Below are 23,346 nucleotides of genomic sequence, written 5' to 3'. Positions count from 1 at the left end.
GAGGGCTGTGGATTTATTCCAAATAAATTGTCATTAATAATAAAAGTGCCCACTAAAAAGAATCATCAAAATCATTTATATACTTAGAAAAGGGTCACAGGCCAAACTCATTTATTTTAAATTTTAGTAGCTCAGTCTGTGGTGCTTTTTTCTGTGTGAGTGACATCTCCATTTTGGGGGTGGACAAGCTTATTTTCTGTATTTTGTGACAGGTGGTGGTGGAATGAGTTTGATATTAGCCAGAGATTGAATAATCAACCATCTCCTAGTATCTGTATTGGCTGCGGCACTTGGCACAAGTTATAACTACATGTACTTTATAGGCTGTGGTGCTATTCTGCACGAGTAACATTTTCTGGAGTGGATATAAAAATGTTTTTGTTTAACGACACCACTAGAGCACATTGATTAATCATCAGCTATTGGATGTCAAACATTTGGTTATTCTGACTTATTATCAACAGAGGAAACCAGCTACATTTTCCCATTAGCAGTAAGGGATCTTTTATATATGCACTTCCCAGACAGGAAAGCACATACCACAGCCTTTGATTAGTTGTGGTACACCGGTTGGAATGAAAAAAAACAAATCAGTTGAACGGATACACCGAGGTGGTTTGATCCTATGATGCAAGCACCTCAGGCAAGTGCTCAAGTGATTGAGTGAGCTAAATCCTTCCCTCTGGAGTGGATTAGTTGCTGGATCATAAAGTTGGTGTGGTATACTTAGCCACAAAGATTAAATAACTAAGCTTGTTTTATTTAACGATACCACTAGAGCACATTGATTTATTAATCATCGGCTATTGGAAGTCAAACATATGGTCATTTTGACAGTCATAGAGAGGAAACCCACTTCATTTTTCCATTAGTATCAACAGATCATTTATATGCACCATCCCAGACAGGATAGCACATACCACAGCCTTTGATATACAAGTCGTAGTGCATTGGTAGGAACGAGAAATGGGGCCCCATCAACAGGGATCGATCCTAGACCAACAGGGCCGTACCCTGATCAAAATCCTAGGGTGGGAGCACTACTTTTTATAAACAAATGAAACACTATAAAAATTAAACCCCGAGATGTGTATGCTATTTTTATTGTGTAAAAAAAAAAAAGGGGGGAAATTCTCAGGGGGGCAATTGCCCCCCCCCCCCCCCCCCCCCCCCCGGAGGGTACATCCCTGACAGACCACACGTTCAGGCATGTGTTTGACCACTTGGCTACATCCCGCCCCTCAAAAATTGAATAATCAACTATCCCTTAGAATCAGTATTGGCTGGGGTGCTCAGTATGCTACATTTTCAGAAAAGAATGAGTTTCCTTTCCATTTTTTTTTTTATCTCATATACAGTATTTCAAATTAACAAGATATGGTAATACACTTTTGATTTCATAGCAAAAAACAAAACAAAAATCACTTTTAATTATTTTATTTAATTCAATATATATATAGTTTAAAAAACAACAACATACATATATGTAATAAAGTACATAATATAATACAAACATGTAAAATAGTAAAGCTTTAAAAGTTGCATTGCATAATGTTCCACAACCAAGTCTTAGCTTTAGATTATAAATATCATAGCTGTTTGTCACCAATATGTCATTAACAATCCAAGCAATTAATATTTAAATATTTTGACTTTCATAAAAGTTAAATGTCATAAAATGTATGAGAATGGTTTGAAAAACTTTTTTGAAACGGATAGTAAATTGTTGACACAAAACACAGAGATGAAGATGGTAGAAAACAATTCAGAAAAATGTTCAGGGTCTTGAAAAACATGTGGTTACTGTGAACTTGTTATCAAAGTTAAAGTTTGTTTTATTTAATGACACCTCTAGTGCACATTTATTAATTAAACTACTGGATGTCACACATTTGGTAATTCTGACACAGTTTTCACAAGAAACAGGCTACATTTTTCCATTAGTAACAAGAGGTCTTCATTATGCACTTTCCCCAAGCACAACAGCACATACCATGATCTTTGAGTCGTGGGGCATTGGTTGGAATGGGAAAACTCCCCATCAGAGAATGGATCCATCACTTGGTTGGGGTTCGATCCTATGATGAAAGCACCTCAGGTGAACACTCTACCGACGAAGCTAGATCCTACCCAAGAACAAGAAGTCTGTTTTGTTTAACAACACTACTAGAGCACATTGATTAATTAATCATCGGTTATTGGATGTCAAACATTTGGTAATTTTGACACAGTCTTAAAGAGGAAACCACTCCAAAACAAACATAAAAAAAAACCCCAGTTCATAGGTAGTGCTAAAATGTGCAGTCCTGAACAATCCACAGAATGCTCTTCTCTGACGAACACAAATGGACATTCAGACGCAAGGGACATAGGTGAAGCACATCCACAAACAGACCAACATGTAGTGGATGTTTCACCCAGATCATTTTATTTCTAGTTCTTATGATCTTAGATTTCATAATGATTGAGGGATTTTTTTATGAGTGCTCAATGTGTTTTAAGTCAATGGAATCATCTGTTGTGTTAAGTGGTTTGTACCAGTACTTTTCATTAAAATAGTTTATAAAATAAGATTTAACAATGGTTTAAAATAATAAATGCATTTTAAACATTCTTCACAAACATATATCACAAACGCATTATAAAAAAGAAAACAAATAATATACTAACATTCAAAAGGTGTACTACATAAAAATACACAATATATTTATAATATTATAAAAATGCACAGTTATCATGTCTGACAAATATATATGATTAGTGTGACAGTGATATGTAAATGCCTCGTATATCTGTGTAGTCATTGGAAATTCATCTCAACACATTCCCTCGTAATGTGCGCATCTCCATTGCAGTTGACAACTTCCGGCTCATCAAGAAACAGGTTGTCAATCTCCAGGTCAAACGTCTGAAAGGAATGAAAGTAAAGTTTGTTTACAGTTTAAAAAAAGTTTGTTTTGTTTAATAACACCACTAGAGCACATTGATTTATTAATCATTGGCTTTTGGGTGACAAACATTTGGAAATTATGACATATAGTCTCAGAGGAAACCCATTACATTTTTCATTACCAGCAAGGGATGTTTTATATGCACAATCCCACAGATGGGATAACACATACCACAGCCTTTGATATACCAGTCATGGTGCACTAGCTGGAACGAGAAATAGCCCAGTGGGCCACCATCACTGATGATCAGGGATTGTTCCCAGACTGACCATGCATCAGGTCAGTGCTTTACTACTGGGCTATGTCTTACCCTTCCTGAAACAAAAGATGTATGGGTGTTACAAAGACAAGGACTGGGATGTGGAGGTAGACAGCAAAAGAAGTTAAAAAATAGGAGGAGTTGCTAGATCTAGAAGAAATGAAATGGAATTCAAAGGAGAGAAAGGAAAGTGGCAGTGGGATTTAAAAACAGAAAAGAAAAAAAGAAAGTGAAAAGAAAGGGAAGGGAATGTTTGTTTAATGACACCAAAGCACATTTTATACCATGGCTATTTGGAAAGTGAAATATTTTATATTTAAACACATTTTTATTTATGGTTATATGGTGTTGCGGACCACACAGATAAGAGAGGAAACCAATGCCCCAACTCCAGTATCTCCTCTTTTTTGATTAGTGGCAATGGTTCTTTTACATGTACCATCCCACAGACAGGATAGCACATACCACAGCCTTTGTTACACCATTTGGAACAAGACATAGCCCAGTGGTTCAACCAATAATATCCAAAGTGCCATATTTGTATGTGAATTTCCATTTTGGAGTTGGGCAAAAGCCCTTTCCCTTTCTTATGTCAATTTCATATGAATTTTAACTTCATACAAAGCTAACGTGTTAACCTGTATGTTGAGTGAAAATTATGCATTGTAGCTGTATGTGAATTTCAGTTTATCGAGAGGCAGGACATACCAACAGTGGTAAAGTGCTCGCTGATGTCTATGATCGATCTCCATTGGTGAGCCCATTGGGCCATTTCTCCACAATTGGTATCAAAGTTATGTGCTATCCTGTCTGTAGCATGCTGCATATAAAATATTTATTAAAGTTAATCAGAAAGAGTAACCAATTTTGTGATGATAGCAGCTTTCCTCTCATTGGTCCTTAACCATATGTCACACTCCAAATAATTAAAATGTGTTAAGTCCATTGTTAACTAAAACATTCCTTTCTTAAATTCCTTCTTCCTTCAGTTCAGTTCAGTTCAGTTCAGTAAATTAACCATCTACATAAAGAAATTGCTTTAACAACTTGATACAAACTGGGAGTTTATTATTATTATTTTTTAGTTAATTTAATTAGGACCATTGGAAGGAAGGAAGGAAATGTTTTATTTAACAACGCACTCAACACATTTTATTTAGGGTTATATGGTGTCATACATATGGTTAAGAACCACACAGATATTGAGAGAGAAAACCTGCTGTCACCACTTCATGGGCTAATCTTTTCGATTAACAGCAAGGGATCTTTTATATGCACTATCCCACATACAGGATAGTACATACCACAGCCTTTGTTGTGGAGCACTGGCTGGAACAAAAAATAGCCCAAGTCAGGACCATTGGTGCCACAAATAGACATCAAGGACTGTTTTTTGCATTTGCTTATTAGATAGTGTTTGATGTCACAGTAAAAACTCTTGCATTCAGTACAACAGTATTATGGTGAAATGCACTTACACATAAAATTTATGTAGACTATTTTGAGTAGTACTTTGTTAAAATATGCATAGTTAATTAAAGGTCCAGAAAACACCCATTCACTGTATGATAGTTGGTATAATGTATTTACTACTGCATGGCAAGTGAGAATATCCTTCTTGGCTCATTCAGTCGGTGTATTACCGTACTGGATTTTGTCCAGAAAGGCCAGTGAGAGTAGCATTTAAATATTCAAAATGTTAAAACACCAAACAGTTGTTGATTAAAATGTCTTGAAATGTTGTTATATAGAGATCGACTTGAATTTATGAAGCCAGTTTTTCTTAAACAGTGAAAAAAGTTTTAAGTTCGTTCAATGACACCACTAGAGCACATTGATTAATCATTCATTGGATATGAAGCATTTAATATGTGGTCTTTAGAGTAAACCTGCTACATTTCCCCCTTAGCAACAAGGGATCTTTTATATACACTTTTTCACAGACAGGAAAGCACATACAGCATCGGACTGGTTGAAACGAGGAAAAACCCAATCAATTGACAATAGGTCCATAAAGTTAGTTTGATCCTAAAACCCCAAGTTCCTCTGACTGAACTAAATCCACACAGAATAGAAAAACCCTGACCACCAACAGGCTTCAGTAGTGTCCTACATCTCCACCTGGAGAGTGTGTGTGTGTGTGTGTGTGTGGGGGGGGGGTGTCGAGTAGTGTTATATGTCAAGTGCTCATCTCTTGGTTTGCTTTTTACAAATCAATCTCACAATGAAATATTATGCTAATGCACTCTTTTGATGGATGAATGAATCTGATGAAAGTGCAACTTGTTTGCATTGTCAAAACATTTCTGTGATCAACTTGTACTTCGGAGGAAGTAGCCCAGCAGTAAACCGCTCACTTGATGCATGGTTGGTTTGTGATCGATCACCATCAGTGGGCCCATTGGGCTATTTCTCGTTCTAGCCAATGCACCATGATGGGTATATCAAAGGCTGTGGTATGTGCTATCCTGTCTGTGGGATGGTGCATATAAAAGATCCCTTGCTACTAATGGAAAAATGTGGCAGGTTTCCTCTAAGACTATATGTCAAAATTACCAAATGTTTGACATCCAATAGCCGATAATAGATCAATGTGCTCTAGTGGGGTCATTAAACAGAATGTTATAATATAATTTTGATTGTAATATGCATTTTGTTGTTCTGATTTGATTTGAGATACATTATTCATGATCTTGATAGGTTCCTCTTCATCATGAATACATATACTGGTACACTGAATGTGGTTACTACAAGTGGTCCCAGGTAGGGTCTCCATGAGTACGGGCAAAGTCTAGCAAGACTGAGTCTCTTCATAGGATTTATGAGTATCCAAGCAAAGAAGAGCACTCTCAATTATTATTTTTACGGAATTTTGTATATACATGTACTTGCCACCGGTTACATCTTAGGACTACGAGACATGGAGGGAAAACAAAAGTCGAATGTGTGGAATGTACATACAATGACATGATTTGGCATCCACATTCAGTACTGGAATTAAGATGCATAATGCTATTGTACTTTATTCCTTAGTCTCATTATCATCTAGTGTTAAGTGTCGGGTACTCTGATCTGGGCTAAGTTTGACCCTCCAGTACTAGAGTCCAATATTTTGGACTCGTCAGGCCCAAGTCCCAGATAGATTATCCATCTCTAATAAATTTTCACATCTAACCACTTTAGGCACTAGTTCAACTTTCTGGTCCAGTCAAATTCAAGTTTAAATTTATCAAATTTAATACAAAAGTATTTAATGGATAAGGAAAGACTAACTGATGGACCTGCTAAAACTGCAATGAGCTTCTTAGAATATGTACCAGTTAGGAGCATGTCACAGTTTGTATGGAAATACAATGGAAAATATCTCAAGGACATATGTTGACATAAATGTTAATGGACCTTCTTATTGATCATGCATGTAAGCAAGAGCCATGCAATAAATATTTGGAACAATATTTTCATGTTTTATTAATAGTGATTTAGAACCATTGTTTGCTGACCAAACCACTGTCCATGTACTATATGCACAATCTTTATCAATATTTAAATGACCTATTGGATCAGAATGAAAGGAAAGGAAATGTTTTATTTAACGACGCACTCACATTTTATTTACGTTTATATGGTGTTGGACATGGTTAAGGACCACACAGATATTTAGACAAGAAACCTGCTGTCACCGTGTCATGGGCTACTCTTTTCGATTAGCAATAAGGGATATTTTATATGCACTATCCCAGACAGGAAAACACATACCACAGCCTTTGATATACCAGTCAGTGTACTGGCTGGAGCGAAAAATAGTCCAATGGGCCCACTGACAGGGATCGATCCTAGTTTTATCACTGGGCTAAATCCCACCTCCACTGGATCAGAATGATTGAAAACACATTGTGATCAATGTTGGTCACACCAGAGTATGATAAACAAAACAAATTTTATGCTGGCAACATTTTATTTACAAACATCACTCATGCACAAAAGAAAATGTATAGATTTACATAGGTTTTAGCAAACAATGTAGACAAGTATTTACCACAGAAGTATGCTTTTACAATGGTTTTTATATAGTCACTCAGAACTGCTGACAACATAACACAAAACCACAACAGAAGAAAACTATTTGTATATTCTTAAAAGAAGATTACAAATTTTAGCACTTTCATTAAGTTCCGCACAATAATGATGTATCTGGCTGACACTAGTTGTGACCAGACATCTTCACTGCCTGGCTTTCTCAGACACTTCCAAATTTACCTTCCCTGACATTTTGGACATCGACACCTATTAAAACAAATCAATATCTTTAAATAATATAAACATATGATGATATAGTAAGATAAGCATCTGAATTACATAAATAAATATATATTCTGTCTAAATACACACCTCATAGTATTTTGTTTATATTGTCTACAGAACATAAGTACTGTAAATAAGATTTCTTAATAGTTTTTAAATGACCGATTAACATTTAGTGCATTAGTTGCAAGGCAATCAGGACAAAAAAGCAATCAATTTCGTAAGTTAGTAGTGGAATTTAAAAAGAAACTTGTGAAGATCACTTTCCATAAATCGTTAAAAATTTGTCCAAATCTTTATGTACCAAAAACAATACCAAGCTAAAAATGCTTAGCAATTTGGTAAATGTGCTTAAATAAAAGAAAGCTTATGACTTTCAAAGTGAAATCACACTATTTAATTGATGCATCATTTGTTAGTATAAGTAACAGGAGATTTTCAGTACTAAATGAAATGTTTAACTGTCACATCATGTAGCTTGTATTTTTAAGTACAATGCAGTAGTACTAAATTGCTAAACGTTTTTGGTTTTAATATAGTTCTGTGAATTGTTTCATTGTATTATTCATTAGCTGAAATAATAATTAAATGGCCTGCCTGGAATGTTATAAAATATGTATTACTCAGTAGTGATTCACGATTAATCTATTCTATTGAAGATTTGTTGTATATATACATGTATATATTTAACCTTTTTGGGTGTGTTGGAATAACATCATACCCTAAGCCTTTTTATGACATCAAATTAATAGAAACAGTTAAAGACTAAATTTTATTGATTTCAGACTTAGGTTTTTGAAAAACTGATACAGACAAAACATTAACAAATTAAACACAAACATTCATGTCATTATTGCTTTCACCAAAACAAAGTAACAACTTAAAAACTAATTCAAAAGGAAAACTGGCAATGAATGAAATAAAGTATCAATCTGCCATGTTTATAAGATACAACACAAATCCTGCCTGGAACTGAACAAATATTATGATAATGTACTCAAAATGGACTTGCTGGAAGTTCCAAGAAACATTGGGAGCAGCAACCGAATTTTAAGAAAATATATTAAGCCCACACATAAACAAGTATTAGCTATTGCATGTGTTAAAAAGTGAAAAAGCAATAAAATACATAAAACCAACAAATCTAAACAAAGAAAACTATTTAAAACAGGTGATAAAACATAATGAAGGGACTATATATTTTAGACTTACCATAATTTTCTTTCTGTCTATTTTCTTCACATCAAGTTAACTTGGATCTAGTCAACATTTTGTTTGCAGAAAAGTCTTCCCCAATTTCAACTACTAATATTCATGTATTTTCATCTTACCTGAATACATTTTAGCCATTTTTTTAAAAATTACTTCTTAGACAAAAGACAAATGAAAACTAAATTTTATTTGGTGGGGATATGCACATTATGCCAAGATTCGAGTTATCCATGGTTCTTTTTCCATTGTTCAACAAAATCTAAATTGTTTCACTGTTGTCTATTTTAAAAAAAAAAAATTTTGACATTGTTTCTTCATATCTATATGGTTAAGTCAACCGAAGCAAGCATCACATGCTAAATTAAACTGAAATGTGTAGTTAGCAATGTTATATCAGTGATATCACAAACTTTATTAAGTAGATAAAATGTAAACTGCAAGCAAACTATGTTAGTATGTGTGAAATGTGAAAAGTACTTGAGCTAACACAAAAAAAATCTTCTTACACATTGATAAAAAAAAGAGTAAAAAGTAGGCAAGTACATTTGTAGAAAAAACATTTTCTTTGGTAAACTGATCACCTTGAAAGCAAAGTGATTGTTTTACATAATTGTCTTGGTAATTGTTTTTAAAAACAATTTAGGTCACAAGGTTAAAATTATCATCAAATAAGTAACTGGATACAATATTCAGTATGACATCAGTTGTGTCATTGATGTCTTAGTTTTATCAAACTTTTAAAAAAAGTTTGTTTTGTTTAACACCACCACTAGAGCACATTGATTAATTAATCATTGGCTACTGGATGTCAAACATTTGTTACATGTAATTCTGACAAGCACCTCAAGCGAGCACTCAATTGACTAAGCTAAATCCCGCCCCAAACATTTTAATGGCGATACACTAGCAATAAGCCTGTTGGCCTGGACAGCTCCACTATTAGCTGTTCTGAATTAAATTTAAACATCTAACAATTTGTGAATACTGCCCCAAAAGGTCACTAGGCTATTAAGTTTCAAAACTAACAAGTTAAAACATTAGGTGTAAATATACTAAAAATTGTTTAAAAATAACCATTAACTTTAATTTTAAAATTATAAATTTAGAAATGTTAGTTTTAAAATCTTACTGGGTGGAGACATACATAATCCTTGTAAAACATTTCGGAACTATTCAATCTAAACTTTAGAAGAAGACAGACTCTTGAATTTGCATTTTAATTATGAAAACAATTGAAAATTGCAACATATGTTTATATATTTTTCAAAAAAAGTAGGGGAACCCGAAACATTAATGTTAATATCAACTATTAGACCGAACATACGTTTTGACCACAGACATCCTAGTAAAGAACGTTCAGGTCTGTTTACCAACACACCGAAAGACATTCCATAGTTTGCACATGCATCATGCAGTTGCCCCATACACATGTGTGGGGTGTCATTCTCAATTTTGATAATTTCCACGACGGTCCATTAATCACTGTGGAACATTATTTCTGTCAATCTTTTTCATTCTGTTGATCATACAGTTGTTATTGTTTTGTTTTTAGTCATTTTTATTGTTTGAATTTGCGATTTACTGATAAAAAACTATCAACTTTCAAATTTCACTTCTGACCCCAATCGTCATTCAAGATTTTTGGTGGTCATAAAACCTATTGTAATATTGAACTACCGGTTGTAATGTTTGCCCAATTAATTCACTATTATCATACAACCATTTCCCACAGCTAATATATCTTACAAGTTTGGCAATTGTAAATTCTTATTGAGTTCTCCTACTTTTTTTGAAGTGTATAATTTGTGTAGTTTGTCTCAGAATTACTTTGAACGTCAGACATTTGGTATTAGAAAAGCTATGCCGATGTCATAGTGGAGCTACATAATTTTATATTTAAAATAAATCTTTGTCGTGTAGACATGCTGCACTCACCAGCCAGTTAAGAGGGGTCGACAGGAGATACTCCGTCACCAGACTCAGAGCCTCCTGAACGTACGCAATTCTCTCCCTTGTCTGACCGAGAAGCCAGGATGGAATCTCCTCATAGTTCTTCTCCTGAAAACAAGACGGGAACTCAGGTTTCTGTTAATTATATTATACTCTTCTCCAAAGGAAAGAAATGCTTAACATTTGGTTTTAATGGCAAAAGGTAACACTGCCACCATACAGGCTACTTTTAATTAATAGCAGAATGGATGTTTTATGTAAAACTTATCATAAATAGAACATGTAACATGGCTTTACTATATAACAGTTGTAGAGCAGAAGTTGGAATGGAATGAAACCTGATGCAAATTATCCTATTGCACATCCATGTAAGGGCTCCAATTTTTGTAAAGGGGAGGGGTGGTAGGCAGGGGTGAGGAAAAGACCCCTTTTCCCGGTCTGGGACCAATTCTCGATCTCTTGAAATAGCATAAAATATAATGAAATAATCTATAAATGTGTTTCTTGTTGACTGTTCAATGTAGTGTATCAAATAATTATAAAGGATTTTAAAATTTAAAAAAAGGTTTACATCTTTTTTTTAAAAGTGGGAGTGAGCTGGAATAGCTAAACTGGCTATTTTTAGAGCCAGGAAAGGTCAAATGTCATCCAATCGGCGATAACGTTATTAATTGCTTTGTCTAAATGTGTGCTAGCTCAAGTTGTCAAACGCTCCAACGGTGTTATCGTTTATTAATTTTCAGGACAGTACTGAATACTGGTACTTTTTATACATATATGGGAGTTAAAATGCATAACTTTTATTCCTTTTTTATATTATTTATTCCATTATGTAAAATATATATAATTAGTTTTTATCGCTGATGTGATCAAACCTTTTGTTTTTCTTTCATGTTTTGATGTTTATCATTTCGCGTTCATGATTCAAGATAAAAATATACAAATGCCACTATGATTTTGTTTTTAAAACACTATTTGGCAAATATCACCTTTTAAATGATTTTATAATTTTTATTTGTATTCCTTCTTCAGTAATTATTCATTGTTTATTACCTACCTTTGTGAAGACATGAAAAAACCCAACAGCATATTGTTTCCCATTTCTCAGTCGTTTCACCAAGTGATTTGATTGGCTTGTAAGAAACAGGGTCACGGCCATAACAGTGCACTGCAATTGGTGAGCCATTCGGCGAGCAAACAGGATTGTTTGATCTTCAAAGTTCTGAAATTTGTATGGACATTACAAGTAAAAATATTTTATTTATACATCTTTATGTAGAACTTCTGATAGGACATTGTATATAGTAAAATTAACTGATTTAAAGAAATGATGAAGTTAATTATGTATTTTTAACCTCACCTCAAAACAAAGAAAGATATCGGCCATATATGTAAAATAAGTTACTTAATTGCACAACAAAATAAAAATTTCCTAATTTAATTATTAATTATTAACACAATATACATTTGTTTCCATATATTACAATAAAGCCCAATTGGAACAGCATAAAAAGATATTCTCATGTTAAAGAGGTATACAAGGAGAATGCATGATTATCCAGATACTAATATAAATGATACTAATATAAATAGCTTATAGTACAAGATCAATTTCTACTTAAGTGCAATGTTTACAAGGAAAGGAGAGGGCCTGTTTATTCAGATACTAATATAAATGGCTTATAGTACAAGATTAATTTCTACCTGAGATTCTGGATCAATCTCTCCACTGACTATTTTGTTCCATGTTTCCACAAGTCTGTCATGTACCAACATGACCGTTCCAGTAACCTGATGCTTCGCAAACTCAAAGTTTGTTTTAACAAAATCAACCTGAAAACAAAAGCAATAATCTGTACTTAGTTTCTAGTTTAAACCTACGTGTGTTGCAAAACAATTTTAAACCAGAACGTGACATCAGAAAATAACAATTTCACCAGACAGCGATATGTTTTAAACTAAAAATAAAGAAATTATCCATTACACCTCAGGTCCTGCTACTCTGATAGTAAACAATACAAGTGTTTGTATATCAATACCTTATTGTGTTCAACAATTAATAACACTGAATTATTCTATAAAGTTCTAGTACAACCAATTGTAAAATAGGTACATATGTTTTTTAAATTTCTTGCATCTTCAGATTTAAATAGATCAACACTAACTTTACAAGCATCTTTCATCTACATTAAAAATGGGATATTTTTAGTGGCAAGAACACTGACAGATTTCAGTCACAACCATAACATTCATGTACAGAGGTTAACTGACCTCAACAAATCGGAAGTATATTTTGTTTTATTTGTAATATTTCCACTTACCACATTGATGGTGCTGTTCAGTCTGGTCAACAAGTCAACAGCTGTGGTCCGTACCACCTGAAGTTCTTTCACAGACAGATTGTACAGGCGGTGACGAAGTTTCACACTCAGGTTGCCGGCTCTGATAATCGGGTTCTTCGCAGGTGGCTTGTCCTGGTCCTTTTCATCTGCTAACAGAATGACAACCATGCTACACAAAATCTTACAATTATGTATATGTAAACTGAAATTAAAGCAGCTACTTGTTTTCACAATTAGCCAATCCTGCATACTTCTCCAAATTTAGTAATCAAAATCATATTTACAGAAAAGGTCCTTACAAAGGAACATTATAAATTGAATATTTTATCACCTTTGCTTCATCACTGGCACAGCCAGGATTTTATATGGGGGGGGGGGGGGGGGGGGGGGGGCCATGGTCCCCCCCCCAATTCTGTGAAATGTTTACCTTTTTGCTTATTAATAACATTAAAATGGTTCCTGTGTCATATCCCACTACACAGGTGGCCCCCCCCCCCCCAATACAAAATCCTACCTATGCCACTGGGGGGTGGGGGGTAGGTGGCACCAACATGGAGCAGAGGGGCAACAACACTGCCTACGAATCATGTTATGGGGCAACAGTATACTGTGGGGGGGGGGAGAGTGATGGGGGTAGGGGTGTGTGTGTGTCATTGTCAACATGGTCAACTGCACCATCAAAATGCTGCTACATATGCTATTCTTCATTGACATGCTTTCCAACATGACAAAATGGCAAAAAGGAAATGACTTAGTTTAGCAGCACATTTCAAACTATGCCTCTCTGCTAGTGTCTTAATATGGATATTTCAACATTTGGTCAAGAAATGAAGAGCAAACCTGCTGCTGGCATAGGCAATAATGATCTTTTATATATATTTTCCCCATAGACAAGACAGTACATACGACTAACAGTTATTTGACTACATAAGAACCCTCAATTTATGCTATAATGCAGGGCTCACCCTGTACATTGCCATATTAGCCAACTGCTATATTAGTCAACTGCTAACTTTTACACAAAATGTAAACATTTTAGACTTTGGCTTATAAAATAGTCTTTAAATTAACCACATTTTAATGGATTTTCAAGAATATACTCTAAATTTATGAAAATTGGCTAAACTAAAAAATATTCCAGTGTGAGTCCTGCTAAGAGATTACACTGAATACACGGTACCTGGATCGGCAGAAAGATAAGAGAGTCCTGCTAATGGTGAGATTACACTGAATACACCGTACCTGGATCGGCAGGAAGATACGAGAGTCCTGGTAATGGTGAGATTACACTGAATACACCGTACCTGGATCGGCAGGAAGATACGAGAGTCCTGTTAATGGTAAGTTTACACTGAATACACCGTACCTGGATCGGCAGGAAGATACTTGTCCACATAGAGCTCCGAGATGGACAGGAGTCCGTCAAAACCTTGGACCAAGTACTGACCATACGGCGTGCTGAATGTTTTGGTAAACAGGGTATCACCGTAGACCATCACTCCAGACAAGGCATCCGAACCCAGCTTTCTCACCTGACCCACCTAAAGCATGAAGACTTAAACAATATTTCAAACATTACGAAAATAAGCAATTAGACTACAGTTACAAACATACATGGTAACATTACATACAACAATGTAACATTACATACAGCATACATTAGTTTCTACAATCATATGATATCGGTATCAGTAAGAAAGATTACAGTAAAGTGTCTACAGAAATAACCATAAAGATTGTCCAACATGTCAGTTTCTTTCCATAATTCAAAATTTGTGTATTCTCTGTAAGGTTAAACCAGAGTTCACGTAAATTATTGTTATTTTACAACAGATCTAACTTCTCCCTACCTACCACCCAGTTCTTTTAGTTAAACTGTAATTTCACATCAAAGCAATGTTCTCTAATCTACTGTTCACCATTTCTTTACATAGTTAAACATTATAATTTGACATCAAAGCTACCTTCTGTAATCCAATGTTCACCACATCTGTACAGTTAAACATTGTAATTTGACATCAAAGCTACCTTCTGTAATCCAGTGTTCACCACATCTGTACATAGTTAAACATTGTAATTTGACATCAAAGCTACCTTCTGTAATCCAATGTTCACCACATCTGTACAGTTAAACATTGTAATTTGACATCAAAGCTACCTTCTGTAATCCAATGTTCACCACATCTGTACATAGTTAAACATTGTAATTTGACACTAAAGCTACCTTCTGTAATCCAAATGTTCACCACATCTGCAGAGTATGACAAATGTTTTGAAAAGTCACTAGCCACAGGGCTAGTGAGTTTGTGAAAACCACTAGCCCACCAAGATAAAGCACTAGCCCAAATTCCTGATCAATTATAACTGGATTTTTATACATTTTTTTGTAACATTACACATTTACGAGTATAACAGTAAAATAAAACAAACACTTAAATCATGTTGTAACTTTTAAGTTTTTTGTCGTGTTGTACGTTTGGTTTTTTGTCAAGTGTGATCCATCGTCATTCGCGTTTGCCCTCCCCCAGGGGAAAAATAATTGAGCAAACTCATGGTTGATATTTAAACCCACTATCAAAATAATTAAATTTAAATGAGGGTACGACAGTGTGACACACGGTAATAGATGGTTCAGTGTATTCGGTAGTGGGTTATACATTTAGGGCCCTACTATTTATGTCGCCAGGAACGGTGATGCCAATAGCTCAAATACTGGGCATTATCCCGTGTCAGACCGATATCAAAAGAATATAACGGCGACATCTAATCCGTTGTTAATTGATGAACAAAAAAGGTATCATCTTGTATCGGCAGCTGTGACGCATTATCCAGACCGATACACAAATAGGTCAAGCAGAGTCATTGCATGTGCGTTACTATTAAAGTAAATTGTTTTCCTGATTGCCGATAACCACATGTCAGCGAAGTGTAAAATTAGAAAACAACAGGTAAATAAAACAAACACTGAAATTCAAAGCATGACCGGGTTTTACTTGATTGAGATTAACCTGTCGTCGCAATTGGTGATTTCCAAGTTCATATGTGCGAGATTAACTACCACGTGACGTGTCCAACCAATCAAAACACGCATGTCATTAAGCTTATTTCCTGTGCCAGAAACTTGAAAGGGAAAAGTAAACAATGCATGCTGTAACTGTGGCGATGTAGAGATAGCATGTTACTGCAGTTTGCAGACCTAGTTCAAGTGGATTATCATTATATACTGATTGCGTTGTTGATATTATTCGATGACAAACGTCACAATCAAATTTATTAAACGAAATATCAGCCGAGAGAAAAACACAAAAAACCCACGATCGAGCGATAAGGAGGGGGGTGGAAACCACTAGCCCGAACTTAAAAACCACTAGCCACGGGCGTCGGGCTAGCGGATTTGTCGAACTCTAATCTGTACATAATTAAACATTGTAATTTGACATCAAAGCTACCTTCTGTAATCCAGTGTTCACCACATCTGTACATAGTTAAACATTGTAATTTGACATCAAAGCTACCTTCTGTAATCTAGTGTTCACCACATCTGTACATAGTTAAACATTGTAATTTGACATCAAAGCTACCTTCTGTAATCCAATGTTCACCACATCTGTACATAGTTAAACATTGTAATTTGACATCAAAGCTACCTTCTGTAATCTAGTGTTCACCACATCTGTACATAGTTAAACATTGTAATTTGACATCAAAGCTACCTTCTGTAATCCAATGTTCACCACATCTGTACATAGTTAAACATTGTAATTTGACATCAAAGCTACCTTCTGTAATCCAAATGTTCACCACATCTGTACATAATTAAACATTGTAATTTGACATCAAAGCTACCTTCTGTAATCCAAATGTTCACCACATCTGTACATAATTAAACATTGTAATTTGACATCAAAGCTACCTTCTGTAATCCAGTGTTCACCACATCTGTACATAGTTAAACATTGTAATTTGGCATCAAAGCTACCTTCTGTAATCCAGTGTTCACCACGCCTGTATAGGCACTGGTGCTGTAGTCTCTAGCAGCACTGACCCGATCTGTCACAGGCTTTAGCATGGACACGTATGCATCCTTACCCTCCTGCACAAGCTGAAGTCAAATAAAACGTGGAAGATGTCAACAGATATGGATATTATCAATAATATAATTCATGTTTAGAATGTGGCACTTCATGTTAAGACATTCGTCAAAATATCCGCCGTGTCCCACTCTTCATTCATTCCATATATAAGCCCCATAAAAAAAATCCCTCTACATTGATGAAGGAGGGGAGGGGGTACTGGGCGGATATTTTTCCAGACATTCTAGCAAGTGTACAAGACTGTAAAATAACTGGGGAGGGGGATGGGCAATAAAAGAATTGCAGCACTGTCAGCCCAAGGTGTTTGTTCTGAATATGCACATAAAACCCTCTGACCGGTCAACCCAAAATTTAAGATATGCACACATGGGAGGGATCATGCAACATACCTATATTTGCATCAAGGCTATTTTCCAGTGACAAATTGCATCGAAGCTATTTTCCAGTGACAAATTCAATTATTCAGTGCTGTACATCTCACTTCCACCATTTTAAAAAGAATTGTGGAAAATTACTTAATTCACAAAAAAAAAATTTTGGTTAATGATGCATATGTGTGCTTGTATATGTCCAACTACATGCCTGACAACACAGTGTGCTCATCAGGTATAAACATCATTTTCTCTGCCCCTAGCTATAGCCATATGGATAACAGAACTTTACAACTATGTTTTGAATAAATTGAGCTTTCAGAAACAAGATGCATCTGGAGCCTCGACATTAATAGATTTATGACTAAGAAAGGAAAGGAATATTCAAATATACAGGACTTCTAGATTATCTTAGCCCCACTCCCATGGCTAGGGATATTGATTATTGGGCTAGTAAATAATTACTATTGCCACGCCCAACGACTAGTGAAAAACAATTGTCAAATATTGCTGTTAAGTATTTTGTAAATAGGAATATCCTGACCCCACCCCAACATTAGAGTTTTTAAGCTCTATCTCCATCTTTAGGTGACATATCTGATTATTACTATTATTTAGTAAAATTGTATTGACTTAAGTATAGTAGGGCTAATGAATTTTTAATCATGGCTAGTAAAAAATTTAAATCACTGATCCCATGGCTAGTGGATTTTATAAAATGTCTAGAAACCCTGAACTACAGATCAGCCCTTTTAAGGTGTCCAGCCCTTTTAAGGTGTCCAGCCCTTTTAAGGTGTCCATGTTCTATGTTTAGTAAGTTCTAAAACTGACCTGATCTGTTGGATGTGTGATAGCTGGGTACTTTTCTTCCAGTTTGGCCAACTGTTCACAGGCGAGGATATTCACCCTGTTAACTAAGACATACAGGAAATTATACATCTTTCTAATTTTCAAAATCTAGTTCTAAAAAAACTTTAAATCATTAATATGGTCAAGTTTCCATAGCAGTCTTGTCTATGACACCTGAAACACTAGGACAGGACTGTATGAACTGATTAACATCTGTTAGCATACATGTATCTTATGAACATCTATTTCAACATGAAATAAAATAATGACAATCCAAATGGTCTTTTATATTAAAGATCACTTATATTTAAACGCAAAAATATATAGTTTTCATAATCTCAGGATATTTCTTTTTATTTCAGCATTATCTTAACGTGCACTTTGTGTTTTTTAAATCTACAATTTAATGCCATATAATGAGATTTTATGAACAATTTTGAGTTCTACAGTATACTAACTCTGTGGCTGCAATCTATCAACCAAAGGCTTGGCAGTTCCGGCAACTGTTATCACACTGGTTTCTGCCAGATTCAGCACCATGCGCACCAGACCGTTCCACTCCTTGGTTCTCTGGTATATGGTCAAAGCATTGGTCCATGCTGAGTTTACTGCGGGCAAGCTTCCCAACCGAGTCAAGAACTGATCCTCAACCATCTTGGTGTTCTGTGCAGTAAGACTCTGCCGATACATAGGATCACTATGAAGAAAAAACGACTTAATAATGTGCTCTAGTGGTGTTGTTAAACAAAACTTATTTCAATAACCACCATACCAGAAGCATAGCATAATAATTTACAGTATATTTGTAGTAACTCTGCACATTAAGACTACCTATACATAGGATCACTTTTAAAGAAAGGAAAACGGACTTAATAGCCATCATAGCAGGAATATGGCATTATGAGTTACAACAATATTTATATACTAACTCTGCATATTTAGACTGCTGATAATTTCAAAACAAATAATATAAAAAAATGCTGATACATAGGATCACTCTAGTAAAAACGGAAAACTTAATAATCACCATCAAATAAACATGGCCAGGGGGCTAATTCACTAAACTTTTGCAACTTAGCGATCTCGCAGTGCAATGCTAAAAGACTTGCAAAGAGAATGCTTGTTGTCTAGCAGAGCTTAAGACACCTTTGTGAATTAGGCCCCAAATCTTTAGATAGCACTAAGCTGAGATGGTAAAGGGTGTGCCCTAATAACTAAGCAAACCTGAACATGGCTAACTTTAAAACATTTCACCTTAAAAAACAATGAAATGCTAAGGTCTCACTACAAAGATGTTATCTGCCATTGAAACCCATGTTAAATTGCCCAACTTCAAACGAAGATTGCCAATAGTATGGGTTCTCATTGGCACTAACAACATATACCATTGCGAACATACATTATATAAGCATTTATTTTCACTCCAAAATTGATAACATTTCCGTCTCAGTTTTTTGCTATATGACTGCATATGGTTCATTAACCGATTCACTCCGGCTGTCACTTGCACTATATACCCATGTCCCAAAAGGTTGATGCACAATATTACAAAATAACATGGGCAAAATACAGCCAGAAGGATTACCATTAAACATACATATGGTTTTAATTCTTCACCATTTCCTAGAAGTGAATATGTGAACCCATAACATGTGCCACAATTAGGAACTATAGTGGACCGTGATCAATGAACTCTCACCTGGAAGTGATCTGTGTAGTGAGACCTAAGCTGTAATTAGATTAAAGTAACTTGAAATGCATGTCTGAATATGTACAACTCTTTACCAGCTATTATCAACATTACTGCATTAAAAAGACCTTGGTGTGCTCAGAACACAAAAAGCCTGTTGCGCCCATATTAGTGAAAGAAAAATATCCCTATGGTTCCACCCATTGTATTAATATAGCCAGGGATCCTCATCTTATCCCTACAATTAATCGTACCACTAACTTTAACCCTAATACTAAATGTAATCAATTCTAACCCTAACATTTTAAGCAGGGGGTACCAGGCAAATATTTTACCCTCCTACAAATGTTAGAGGCGAGACGTAGCTCAGTGATAAAGTGCTTGCTTGATACGCGGTCGGTTTGGGATCGATCCCCGTCAGTGGACCCATTGGGTTATTTCTTGCTCCAGCCAGTGCACCATGACTGGTACATGGCCATGGTATGTGCTATCCTGTCTATGGGATGGTGCATATAAAAGATCCCTTGCTGCTGATCGAAAAGATTAGGCCATTAAGTGGCGACAGCATGTTTCCTCTCTCAATATCTGTGTGGTCCTTAACCATGTGTCTGATGCCATATAACCGTAAATAAATGTGTTGAGTGTGTCATTAAGTAAAACATTTCCTTTTTTCCTTCGTCAAGGTGATAATTTATTATCCATAAATTGATTCATAACAAACGTTAAGCATGAATGTAACTGCTTCACAGTCAATTATAATAACATTCAGTGATGTCAATTACAATGATGCTGAATGATGTCAGTTTCACAGCTGTAACTGCATTGTAGCACCTCATAACATCAGATGTGTGCTAGAACAGTTGTCAAGGTTTTGCTATTGCCCATACCATAAAGAGGAAAAATATAATATTTATGTAACCATTTATTGTAAACCATATGGGTAACAAACTGATTTATTGCATACTGTTGTCAATGGGAAAAACAGCCTAAGCTGATACAGTAAAGTTCAACCCCTGCAATTAAGAAAATGTCCATTGCCCAAAAAAACCTGCCATTGAAAAAAACAACCTGAATATAATTAATGACAAAAAAAAGTGCCATGGAGAATTAAAAAACTCTACAGCATTGCTGATTGCTGTGGGCAATTGCATGAGTTGTTGTTGTATACCAATCCACTGACCAGTTCCCTTTTGACACAGACTATACATAGGGATAACTAGTAGCCTACTAAAGAATAAAACTAATAAAAAATGTTAGTTAAAAGTTTGGAAGCTGCCTAAAACAAAAAACGTTTTTAAAAATACCAGTGTCACAAGTCGCGCTATTTATGATATACGCATGCATTAAAAATAGTAGACAATGCAATATAACCGACAACATACCACATTTTCTTCTATTATCTACGAACATGATCTACCCACCTGTACAGACTCGCATTTTATGACCTGGTCAGTTTGGACAATACATGCCATTTCGGCCTGAACTAAAAATAACACTTCTGTTTACAAATAGTATTGCCAATATTGTGTGTTACAAACTAAAATAATCCAACCAAATAACTGAACAATACCCGCAATTCCTACAAACATGTTCAATAAACATTCAATAAAGCGTTACAAATCAAAGACGTTGTGAAACATTAGGTAAGTGACAGTCATTAAAAACCTTACCACCGCCAACTCTTTCTCACTCCGGTAAACACGACCCCAATTTGACAGCTGACCAATTTAGTATCAGTGCGCAGCGTCGAAACACTGCCAGTCTATTTATAACCTCATGTTGTCCAGATCAAAGTCCACGCGCAAGTGATCAGCAGCTTGCTGTTGGTCAGCCGTGACGTCCAATAATACAATTGCGCGTGCTCCACGCCAGGTGCACGTGCAACAAGAGGTCAAAAGTGTTCGAGTTTGTACCAGTTGATCTGAAAATTACATCGATGTCTGGAATTAATGTTCATGGTTCAAAAACACGTTTATGAATGTTGGGGAACCGATTTATTTGATCGCAGGATTAGTTTTACATTAAGATTTTGACACAACACCAGTATTAAAAATAAACAGCGGACAACTTTTGACAGTTTTACGGTCACGGTCACTTTTATCTAAGTTAAAATTAAAACACCGCAGGCGCGTAGGAATGGTATCAGAAGACGGGGTGGGAGTGTCACAAGCCAGATATTTATCTTCATTTATATAGATTTGGGGGGGGGGGGGGGCGGGGGTTAGAACCCAACTATATTTTTGTCTTCAAGTCGCAGAGGGACCCTGCCTCTCACCCCTCTCGTTTCCTGACAGTCTGAATGGAGGGGGGCATGAGGCCCTGCCATTTACATGTTTTGTAATCAGGGGTGGTGGGAGGTTGGGTGAGGGGCTATGGTTTTTCATTTGTCATACAAAAATGTTTGTAGTTTAAGCATTGTAACCAGCCTCGGTGGCGTCGTGGTTAGGCCATTGGTCAACAGGCTAGTAGGTACTGGGTTCGGATCCCAGTCGAGGCATGGGATTTTTAATCCAGATACCTACTCCAAACCTCAGTGAGGTGTAACCACTTGCACCGACCAGTGATCCATAACTGGTTCAACAAAGGCCATGGTTTGTGCTATCCTGCCTGTGGGAAGTGCAAATAAAAGATCCCTTGCTGCTAATCGGGAAGAGTAGCCCATGAAGTGGCGACAGTGGGTTTCCTCTCAAAATCTGTGTGATCCTTAACCATGTCTGACGCCATATAACCGTAAATAAAATATGTTGAGTGTGTTGTTAAATAAAACATTTCTTTCTTTCTTTTAAGCTTGTATCAGATGGTTTTGACACAATATTACTGTAGCTAGTCCGAACAGACATAGGAAGAAAAGTATTGACTTCATGTGCACTATACAAGCTTTAATTTGTTTTTTAGACTGACTCTCTAACTATTGGTACAACCCAGATAGAGCAGTAGCCTACAACCCAGGTAGTGGTACAACTCATGTAGAGTGGTACAACCTAGGCAGTCAGGTAGTGGTAGAGCCAGATAAAGTGGTACAACCTAATAGACCCAGGTAATGCTACATTGAATGGTAGAGCCAATGGTGCAGTTTAGGTAGAGCCCTTGGTCAACTGATATTAAGTAGCAGTTCAGTCATTGTAGCTAATTTGCGACAACTGATTGGTGTTGTTGGGATTTTGTTTTGTTTTTGAAGGGGAGGGTCATTTTTAAGTACTCTTAAAAATCCACCTCATCTATCAACACTAATATTATTGTCTTTATATTTATCATACATGTAGTGGAAATTTAAAAATGTTTCTTTTTAGAATAATTTTTAAAAATAGAATTTTAATTTTTCTTTT

At 35.7% G+C, this 23,346-nt stretch overlaps 1 protein-coding gene across 3 annotated transcripts; it reads right to left on the bottom strand.

Moving 5' to 3' along the window:
* Positions 1 to 7,146: 7,146 nt before the first annotated feature.
* On the bottom strand, positions 7,147 to 21,832 carry LOC121375720 (perilipin-2-like). 3 transcript variants are annotated; one of them, XM_041503318.1, is made up of 10 exons: positions 21,691 to 21,832; positions 18,789 to 19,027; positions 18,313 to 18,395; positions 16,996 to 17,118; positions 14,383 to 14,557; positions 12,996 to 13,165; positions 12,379 to 12,507; positions 11,732 to 11,896; positions 10,660 to 10,782; positions 7,147 to 7,494 (listed from the first exon to the last, which is right to left on the bottom strand). In XM_041503318.1, the coding sequence occupies exons 2-10, from the start codon at positions 19,018 to 19,020 to the stop codon at positions 7,432 to 7,434; spliced, it is 1,263 nt and encodes a 420-aa protein (XP_041359252.1). In that variant the 5' UTR covers positions 19,021 to 19,027; positions 21,691 to 21,832; the 3' UTR covers positions 7,147 to 7,431. The 3 variants fall into 3 exon arrangements, with proteins under 3 accessions (XP_041359252.1, XP_041359254.1, XP_041359253.1); XM_041503320.1 differs by having other exon boundaries at positions 12,996 to 13,162; XM_041503319.1 differs by lacking the exon at positions 21,691 to 21,832 and adding an exon at positions 21,442 to 21,461.
* Between the last annotated feature and the right edge of the window lie 1,514 nt (positions 21,833 to 23,346).

This window comes from Gigantopelta aegis, chromosome 6 (genome assembly GCF_016097555.1).
Source record: "Gigantopelta aegis isolate Gae_Host chromosome 6, Gae_host_genome, whole genome shotgun sequence".
Taxonomy (NCBI): domain Eukaryota; kingdom Metazoa; phylum Mollusca; class Gastropoda; order Neomphalida; family Peltospiridae; genus Gigantopelta; species Gigantopelta aegis.
This window is presented reverse-complemented; position numbering and strand designations above follow the sequence as displayed.

Bases quoted from the DNA above. Each gene is read 5' to 3' on its own strand.
- LOC121375720 (XM_041503318.1), bottom strand. From the start codon at position 19,020: ATGTATCGGCAGAGTCTTACTGCACAGAACACCAAGATGGTTGAGGAT. The intron at 18,396-18,788 runs GTTAGTATACTG...TGTATGTCTTAG, and splicing joins TGATAGATTGCAGCCACAGA to TTAACAGGGTGAATATCCTC. The intron at 11,897-12,378 runs GTAGAAATTAAT...TACAAATTTCAG, and splicing joins AGATTGATCCAGAATCTCAG to AACTTTGAAGATCAAACAAT.